The sequence below is a fragment of the Corylus avellana genome, chromosome 8 (assembly GCF_965113065.1).
Source record: "Corylus avellana chromosome 8, dhCorAvel1.hap1.2, whole genome shotgun sequence".
Classification (NCBI taxonomy): domain Eukaryota; kingdom Viridiplantae; phylum Streptophyta; class Magnoliopsida; order Fagales; family Betulaceae; genus Corylus; species Corylus avellana.
The window spans coordinates 1,470,114-1,480,178 of NC_142497.1; the positions used below are offsets into that span (position 1 = coordinate 1,470,114).

The 10,065-nt window shown below is 37.6% G+C and overlaps 1 protein-coding gene and 2 pseudogenes across 4 annotated transcripts; 1 reads left to right on the forward strand and 2 right to left on the reverse strand.

Moving 5' to 3' along the window:
• Positions 1–2,612: 2,612 nt before the first annotated feature.
• JMJD5 (2-oxoglutarate (2OG) and Fe(II)-dependent oxygenase superfamily protein) lies at positions 2,613–8,363 on the forward strand. Of its 4 annotated transcripts, none has more exons than XM_059573911.2 (7): positions 2,613–3,108; positions 4,880–5,089; positions 5,457–5,591; positions 5,698–5,841; positions 6,404–6,496; positions 7,245–7,323; positions 8,149–8,363. In XM_059573911.2, exons 1-7 carry the CDS (start codon positions 2,656–2,658, stop codon positions 8,289–8,291), a joined length of 1,257 nt encoding a protein of 418 aa, XP_059429894.2. In that variant the 5' UTR covers positions 2,613–2,655; the 3' UTR covers positions 8,292–8,363. The 4 variants fall into 4 exon arrangements, with proteins under 4 accessions (XP_059429894.2, XP_059429897.2, XP_059429898.2 ...); XM_059573914.2 differs by having other exon boundaries at positions 8,103–8,190; XM_059573915.2 differs by lacking the exon at positions 8,149–8,363 and adding an exon at positions 7,463–7,655.
• Positions 8,364–8,444: 81 nt separating this feature from the next.
• Positions 8,445–8,986, reverse strand: LOC132163574 (UDP-glycosyltransferase 92A1 pseudogene; annotated as a pseudogene).
• A 124-nt stretch (positions 8,987–9,110) lies between these two features.
• On the reverse strand, positions 9,111–10,065 carry LOC148583956 (UDP-glycosyltransferase 92A1 pseudogene; annotated as a pseudogene).

Below are 10,065 nucleotides of genomic sequence, written 5' to 3' on the forward strand. Positions count from 1 at the left end.
TTGTTAAAACCAGAAAGGCTTTCTTCTGTATCCATGGATTATTAATTGATCTTAGTTGTATTTACTTTGATTTATATTAGTTTTCTTTTCCTCTTACTAAAATTCATCTGAATCTCTTAATTATTCAGCTTTCTATTTAGTTCAACAACCAAAAAAGACAAAGAAAATAAAGGAAAGATGAATGCTTCTGCCAATTAAAGCTCTATTTCTCTTCATTTCTTGAATCAATACTGATTTTTGCTTGAAAAGCTTAAGCCATGCATTTTCGTCTATGGAAGTGTTTTTTCTTGGGGAGTTTTATTTATTTATTTATTTATGTTTTTTGAATTGGGCAAGATAAAGAAATTCTAAAAAAAAAAACAGAGAGAAAGCGTCCTAAAATTTGTGATTCCTTTTTGGCTGGCGGTCTGGTGCTCCCTGCCAAAATGGGCCATGAGAGTTGTAATCATGGGGTTATGCTGGTGTACATGCAATGTCAGAAAACACTCAGGGTACGTAGAGCCCCATTGCTAGAGATCATTTGGGACAAAAGAAATATTGCTACAAATTCGCAAGTGTCAGAATTTTATAGAATAAATATTCATAATTCAGACATCTTCCATTTCAATCTCAAAAGATCATATTCCTCCTATATATATATATATATATATATATATTGATCACCGAAATGCAAATTTAGTTGAATGATATATATATACATGGCATAAACAACAACTTTCCCATGCTTGATTATATATATATACTTGATAATCATTGACATTGTTGTCTCACTTGATCACTTCCATATCATATTTTGTTGGGGCTCATGGTTTTCTAATCCATTTTCACATCCAATTGAACCACACCAACTCATTTTAAAGCTTTCTATTCCATTTGGGCTAAGTGGAACTCCATGGCACCCAAAAAGGCCCAACTGAAGTACAAATTGATAAAGGCAAGAATGCAGCCCAATCTGGCCCAAAGAAAACCAAGTAATCTTCTTTCTTAAGGAAGTCAAACCAAGTAATTTTTTAGGGCTCATGATTTTTGACAAGCTGCTCATGGCTTATTTCAACTCTTAATTGACATTAACTCAAACAAACTTGCATTTAATTTTGACCAAATGCCCTATTTCTCACCTACTTTCCAACATTAAATATAAGAGATGTGCAAATAGTTTGTGGGAATGCCTTCAATGGAGGAAGACATTTAGTAAAAGCATAGAGAATGTTTCTTTCTTCAACATTAAGTACTGCAACTACTACTACAGTAAAAAATGGCATGACAGCCACATCAAAATTAACCTTAATAGCCTCCAAGGGGAGAGGCAATGCTTGGTATTACATTTGTCACCTAAATTTAGTAAATTAAGGGGAAAAAAAATTGCATTGGTTTTTGAGGCTGACCCTTATACAAATACTTCCTTAAGGTTTGTCCTCAAGAGGTAGCTCAATTGGCTGGGACCATGCATAATAAAGCGGAGGTCACTAGTTCGAATCCCTCTCCCCCCTCTTGTGCAGACATGTCAAAAAAAATAAATTAAAAAAAAAAAAAAAAAAAAAAAAAAAAAAAACTTCCTTAAGGTTTAAAAAGTAACAAATCACTTCATGTTACAAATTTCAACCATTTTTCCTTAAGAAACTATACATATGCCCTAAAAAAAAAAAAAAAAAAAAGCTTATATGAATATGACATATCGAAACAGTCAAATACACTAACACACATAGCCAATTTTCTTTCAATCCTAAGTGCCCCTTTCAAATTTCTCATTGAATTGGGAAAAAAAAAAGAGAGAAAAATATAATTGATGTGTAGGGAATTTGATATGAGTAGGGGTGTTAAACGAGCAAGCTGTTCGCGAGCAAGCTTGGGATAGGCTCGTCCTCTACTCGATTATTAAATGAGGCGTTTCGTGAACATAAATACTGGCTCGAATATTAAACGAAGCAAGCTCGGCTCGATTCGGTTAGGCTCGTGAACAACTCGTATAAGGCTCGAATTGGTAATGCTCACATAGTTGCTCATATTGATATTACAAATTGATTTTTTTTTTTCCTAATAACATCCTTTTATTATAAAATGATGCATATTCTCTATTCGAAACCAAGTGTCTTGTTATCTTGACTCAGGCTCTATACTCGACTAGCCAGGTTAAACAAATGCTCATATACAAATTAACTTTTTTAACCGTTTAAGAGCACTTGAAATTTAAATTTATAATAAAAAAATAAATTATATATAAGAGCTAGCTCGCAAGCTAGCTAGGCTCGACTCGACTTATTATGAAATCGAGTTCGGGCTCGATTTTGTGACTCGTCCTTAAGCTCGGCTCGAGCTCGAATTAGAGTAAAATTCAAACGAGCTGAGCCTAAATAAGAGAAGCTCAATTAAGCTTGGCTGATTTACCCTTATATGGGATTGAATTTTTTTAGAAATTAGAAGTAATTCTCAAATATCTCAATACTCTAGTACCTTCTAAAAGAAGAAAGATCTAGAAATAGTGAATCGGAGGGAAATATCTCTTGAAAAAGTGCATCTCAAAAAGCGAAAATATCTGATTAAAAATCTGTGCCTCCGTGTCACTCTTGCGTTCTTTCTGATCACTCGCTCCCTCTATATATATCAAAAACTCACGTAAACCGTATCGCCGTAACAAATCGCGCTTCCCGGACCTCAATGTCGTCGTCGTCGTCGGCGGGGCACCTCGAGACCCCAGAGCTGGACTCGGAGGGCCCCACGCTCCTCCACGCGATTACGGAGCACGGCGGGTACGCCTATGTCAGCATGGCCACGCTGGCGGCCGCGGGGGACCCACGCGCAGCGGAGGCGGCGCGTGAGATTGCGTGGGAGCAGCTGCACTCGGGGCCGTGGCACTCGGTGGATCCGGTCTGGCGCGACGCCTACTCCATGGCGTGTCTCCACGTGGCCAGGCTCCATTTCTCCAAGAGTGAGCTTAGCGAGGCCCTTAGAGTTTTGGATATGGGCTTGATCATGGGCGGCACGCTTCTCCGGAAGGACCTCGACTCCGCAGTCCAGAAGGTCTCGGCCGTGGCCGGGGACGCCTCTAGGGTTTCCGAGCCACGCGCCGAGCGTGATGTTCTTCGCCAAGTGGAGCTCGATGAGGCGGAGGTGAGGTTCGTCTTTTTTAATTTGTATTTCGTTTTATATTATGTTTGTGATTTTGTAAACCTCTGTTATTGATTGGAGCAACAATGGCGAAACTTTGGATTTTTAGGATTTCTTTTTTATTTTTCATTTGGAAAATTTATGCCAATTTTTTGTACTTGCTTAGTACTTCAAATTTTAATCAGCAGTTTTAAATTAAATGGTTCAGATTTTTCCGTTTCTGTATTAACTGTTCTCAAAATTCTAACAAAACTTTTGAACAGCATTTTGTCTTAAGTAAGATTTATTGAATAAAGAGAAAAACTCTCACTTTAAAGGTGGTAAATGTTGAGTTGACAAAATCTCAATCTTTTGATTAAAAGCTTATTGTTGCAATTTTAAAACTCAGTGTGAAGTAGGGAATCCAGAAAAGGAACTTTCTTTAAAGCTGATTGTGTGATCTATTGGGTGGGGAGAGGCCGACTAGTGGAATTGGTTTATTTACTATGTAGAATCGGTGTGCTACATGATCATTTTCGTTTTAAGTTTTGGGTCTTATCAAATTATAATATGTATATAATGTGTAAGTCCCTTAGATAGAGCTTTGTTCTAATTAATAAAATGGACAGATTTGGTTTAGTAATTGTAGTTTAGTTCTTCATACGGAAGTCAGTTTGTTTTAACCATATTCTTGGGGACAAAATGATTGTAAATCGTTGAATTTTTATTATTTTTCTATGTGAAGGTTTGTAAAGGAAAGAACCATCATATATCTCACTTTGTCCAGTTATACAAAATGGGGTGTTTCACATCAAGTAGGACTAGTTAGTGGAAAAGTAAACGGGTTATTACTGTTTAAACTAAGAAATCTACTATTCTCCTCCACACAGGGGGTGGGTAGGAAGCAAAATCTAAGACCTTGAAGACGAGACTTGCATGTTATTTAAACAAACTACCATTTTTATGGGAAGAAGTTTACTTTCATCGCTTCTACTCTTGATAGCAAATTAGTACTTTACTACTTGCTTTACCAAGTAATGGGCCTAAAACCACACATCAGTCTTTTATTATTTTCTTTCATGTTCTTTAACTCAAACTTGGATTCAACAACTAATAAAATAAAAGACATGGATCCGCATTGAGATCAGGATCCGAGTTCAGTTGACTTCGTTAGATTTGTATTGAGATATATTAATTGTATGTCATACGTAGGGTAAATCTCACTAGTGTCTAGTGGTTAAACTTTAATTTTTAGTAGTTTTAGATATTTTAGGACTTCTATTATTATTTCATTTTTGCTTTTCTATTAGTGAGATAATTTTGAGTTGGGTTTACTTTTGAAAAGCCTTAAACTCAAGTGTGAATGCTAATTGCTGTTTGCAAAAAACAACTTATAGGGGTTAAAATACCAAAAAATAAAAGTGAAAGAAAATTGTTGGCCATCTATGAATTATTACGCTTAATCTTGTTGTGAGCTGAAAACACTTCCTACTTTTCATGCTGTACTGAATCCTTGAAAATGTAGAACCTTTTGTCCAGAATGGTTTATATTGAAAAGGATGGAGCCTGCATGGGTTTATTCTTTGACAGGGTAACAAAGAAGTGGTTCAGACTGGAATAAGAGATGAGATGTGGCGTATGTTTTGTTTTCTTTTCCTTTCGTCATTTTACTATGTTGAGCAGCCCTCCTTATATTATCTGGTTATCAGTTGGTTATTAGCATGTCACATAGCACAAGTGAAGAGAGATTTTTAAGCTTATTTAATATTCAATGTACCTCTTTTGAATTTTGCAGGTGCTCCAGTCTTTACCTGTTAAGTCTCTGTCTTTAAAAATTGTGGTAAAGAGGCCTGGTCTATCTTTGGAGGGATTCCTTCGTGAATATTTCCTATCGGGCTGTCCAGTTATTATTAGTGACTCTATGGCTCATTGGCCAGCCAGGACAAAGTGGAATGATATGGATTACCTAAGAAGGGTTGCAGGAGATCGCACAGTCCCAGTTGAGGTGATTAATTTTGATAAGGATTGAATACAGTCTACTAGATCACTATGACTGTTCTATGTTGGTCCATATTCTTTTCCCCAAAATAACAACAGTAGACTAATATATTGTCTACTGCAAATGCCTTTATCAGCTCCAGATTATTTTTTTACACTAGTGGATTATGATTGATCATGTATATGCCTCTTATTGTACCAATCCCAAATAAGTTCCTCCCAATCCATTGTGATTAATTCGGTTGATTTTGGTCAACTCTATTGTGATTTCAGTTGATACGGTTAGCCAGTTTACATAAAATATTTAATGCTTGATTGGTTTTCTTTATTTTATTTAATAACTGAAAAATGGTGAAGTTAAAACTATTTTGCAGGTTGGAAAAAACTATTTATGCCCAGAGTGGAAGCAAGAGCTTATCACATTTTCCCAGTTTCTTGCGAGGATTGAGGCCAATGACTGTTCTTCTGCTGACCCTACATATCTTGCTCAGCATCCATTGTTTGATCAGGTATTTATGTCCGTCTTTATGGGTGCTATGTCATGATTGCATGATACATGATAGTAAAAGTAAAAGTTGCTGCCTTTTAAATAATGATATTATATTTTAATGGCAGATAAGCGAGCTACGGAAGGACATTTGTATTCCTGACTATTGTTTTGCTGGAGGTGGGGAGCTGAGGTCTCTTAATGCCTGGTTCGGTCCAGCTGGGACAGTAACACCATTGCACCATGATCCACATCATAACATACTAGCGCAGGTATTTCAGATGTATTGAGTAAATGCAAAATAAAGCTGCCGTTTGGAGTTTGTTCATCAATATTTACCATCAAGTGGCTGTTGCATTTCTCTCCAATTATTTTTGCTCCTGAAATTAGCTTCTATCTTCTCTTCTGTTAGTATGATCACTATGCTGATGTTTCATGCTACTCTTTAGAAGTGACATATTAGTTAAAAATCACGCACTTATGGCTATTTGCTATATAGCTGATATATGTAGATTTGTAAATGCTTTTAGCACATCATAACTATGTTCTTCGGACATCTGCAATTCCAGTTTCTGTAGTTTGATCTTAAGTGAGAATTTCATACATCTTTGTATATGACTTTGTGATAGACTTGAATTTCTTAAAATGGACAGTGCCCAAACTTACTTGTATTTGATGCCAGACATTTTATCTTTTACCCTTTATAAGGTGAAAAACCAACTGGGATGTTGTCCATGTAAGTTTGGGCATGTGCGTACATGTCTTTATTTTTTTGTTATTGTTAATAAAACTAGTGAGCATATACTTATATTATCTTTGCCTCTTTATTCTCAGGTCGCTGGCAAAAAGTATATAAGGCTTTATCCTGCTTCCTTGTCAGAGGAACTTTACCCATACACTGAAACCATGCTTAAAAATTCAAGCCAGGTATCTCCATTCTTGAACTCTGTCTAGACTGAACGAACTATCTGCTTGAGTTTGCTTTATAATTTAAGTGAAAAGCACGTTTTATGGTTGCATATATACAAAGCAATCAAACTCTGCATGTGTCATGAATGTAATTTCTTTTGATACAGTCTTGCCTTCTCTCTCACATGCTCATGTGCGCGCACACTTGTGGGAGCATGAGTACACTTGTACATACTAGCAGTTAAGTGATTATGTGCAAGGCTTCCATTAAACTGTAAGCAAGCACATTCCTTGGAAGCCCTTTGGGCTCCCTAACGAGTAACACCTCACTGGTTAATAATACCAGTTTCCTTTTAAGAAGTTGGTGAATCCAGCACATCTAGTGGCCTACTTTTCTCCTTTGGCACAGACATTATATCCTGTTAACCTCCTAAGCTACTCTAGGGTTGAATACCATATTGGTTAATCTTCCTCCCCTTTTTCCCACCGTAGATGTATAACTGGAACTTATTACCTGCAGTTAAAATTATTAATCAAGTTTTATGATGAATTTAAATTTTGGGTAGAAAAAACTAATTACGCCTAAGAATCTTGTGCGCCTTTCTTGCAAGTGTCTTCCATCCTGCCTTTCTAATGGTACTTGTTCTTATGAGTGATTAGTGTTGCATATTCATGCTCATATCTTCATGTCCTATAGCATAGATATGCATTGTATAGATATTAAATTTTATCCTTTTGGTTTAATTGGTTATAATTTTGATTGAAGGTTGATCTAGACAACATAGACGAGATAAGGTTTCCAAAGGTGCATGACTTGGAATTTCAAGACTGCATTTTAGAGGAAGGTGAGATGCTTTATATCCCGCCCAAGTGGTGGCACTACGTGCGATCTTTAACTAGAAGTTTTTCAGTAAGCTTTTGGTGGAGCAACTGCGAGAATCAAAACTTGTCCTGATTAGGGTTGTTTAAAAATGTCTTTATTAGGAAGGGGGCTGTCAACTTCTAGGATGCCAGATTGAAAGGATCTGTGTTGAATCTGATTATATGTTATAATTTATATTACAAATGTAGTTATTTTGTACTTTTTACTAGAAGGATAGTTACTCATATAAAATATAACGTAAATATAATTTTGGATTAAGTATCCTAATTTTGGATTTTATCCAATTATAATCAATTATCTTTTCCATCTAAGTCATATTACATATCTAATTTGGATCCAAACTCTCAGATTAGTTTTATGATAGTTGAATCTTAATAGATTGTATTGGATTCACACTCTCAGAGAAGGTTTCATTTATCGTAAAATGAAAACCTTGGCCATAACTTGCAAAGACTGGAGCTGAAGAGACTCTTGCCGATTCCTTTGAAAAAGTCTAGGTTGTTCTTTTTAAGTTAGTGGGAGGGAAGTGGGAAATCACATGGAGTATATAATTCTCTTGTTTCTTTTAGGCACATAGTATATGATTCATTTGGTAAACCTACCAATCAAAGATAGATAAACAAATACATCACATTTGATATGGTGGATTTTATCCTAATAAAAAATGGATAAAAAAGTAATGGTATCACGCCATGATCTAATTAGATTATGTCTGTTCCAATCTTATCTCGTGCAAGCAAGGTACAACCCTAAACCTTGTAAAAAACACAAGATATCCTGTGGGCAGGTAGAAAGCCAGAGCCCTGGGGAGAAGGATCGGATTTTTCAGCCATGACCTCACCACATCATCGGCACTATATCTGGAGAACCAAGATAAAAGTTGGTCGATTTTCGTTTGGACCAGGTGATATAGGACTGAACAGGGGTTGAATGCTGTTTTTATGCACAATTGAGTTTTGTTGAAACTGGAAAGTTTTGTCTATCATTCTAGAAAATAAAAAGGTTTGATTGTGGACAAATTTGAATGACTTTGGGTAGAGCTTTGGACAGCACACAGAAAAATGAAGTAAAAAAGTTACTAATATGCAGGGACATGAGTGAAAAAACTTGAAACACGCCCAGACAAACTTGAATCACACCCAGAATACATTATTACAAATGCTGAAATGGAAATCACTTTGCTCAAGTTCTTTTCACCAAGTTATTCTTCCAAATTCTTTCTGCTTGACTCAAGCAGGCTAAGCGGCAATGTTCTTTCCCCTCTCAGTCCTCTCCCTCATTGACATTGCAGCACTAAAAAAGTCATCCAAGGCTTCGACAGATGACCCTTTGAAACCTTCCTCATCTTTCGTGGCATTCTTGATCATCTCCATCACTTGACGAGCTTTGCTTTTCATTTCCTTCCCTGTCTCTGTCTCGTTCATCACCAACTCAATCTTTGCAACTATGTCTTCATACCTAACCTCACAGCTCTTCCCCCTAGCTACCTCTACACAGACTCCCACCTTTTCCTCCAGCAAATTGATGTTGAAGAATTGCTCGGCTGCCATCGGCCATCCAATCAGCGGCACGCCATGACTAAGAGCTTCGAGCACTGAATTCCACCCACCATGAGTTTAAAATGCAGCAACAGACTTGTGGCTCAAAATTTCCACCTGGGGTGCCCAATTGTACACTAGTAACCCTCTTCTTGAATTCTTGATCCTCTCTTCGAATCCTTCTGGCAACCATTCTTTCGCTCTGAATTCCGAGTTTAGTCAAACCCAATAGGTGGCCTGAGAACCCAGATGAAATTCTTGGCACTAGCCTCCAACCCCATAGCCAACTGCATCATTTGTGAGGCGGAGATCGTATTCATTGACCCAAAAGACACATAGAGAACAGAACTCGAAGTTTTTGTATTCAGCCATTCAATGCAAAGTTCCAGGCTAATGCCACCTTCTTTGACGGCACGTCCTTGGCTATCCATAGATAGAAGAACAGATCCAACCGCCCAAGCAGGCCGACCAAGTTTATGCCTAAAATACGACAGTCCAATATGGTCAAATTGTTCGACAGTTTTTACCAAAATCCCACCAGAATTCACCCACTCAGGAAGATTCTCCTTTTGAAAGACAGACCAAGCATCAGTACCATCAGCCTCGAGTATATTTGTTGCTAATTGTGTAATATGAACTCTTGAAGCTTCTGGGAAATCAGGCAACCAAAACTCATTGGAATTGACCTTCCTGTGAGGCAGGTTCATCCAAAGAGAATAGTAACACGCCAGGCCATACGCACTTGACACAGTAAAGATTCCATGGAACACGTTAAGCTCTTTGGCCAAGCTTGCAGTCCATCCAAAGAATATGTCAGCGATGATGCAAAGTGGCCGGTGGCCGTGTTGCTCTTTGATAAGGTCTTCTATGAGTTTCTTGAAGGATGGTTTCAGAGAGTTGGAGGCTTCAAGGAGACGGATGACAAGGTGGTAGGGAGTGGAATCGGTGTTCTCGATGTTGGGCGGGAGGCCATGGTCCGAGCTCGTAAAGGGGAGCTCGACGAGGCGAATGGAAGACCTGAACTTCTGGATGTTGAGGGGGGTGTTGACAAATGTTATGGAGTAGTTCGTCTTTTGTTCTATGCGGAGAGCTAAGGCTATGAAAGGGATAATATGGCCTGTTCCCATGAATGGGAACATCACTACGTTTTCTTTTCTCTGTGCCAT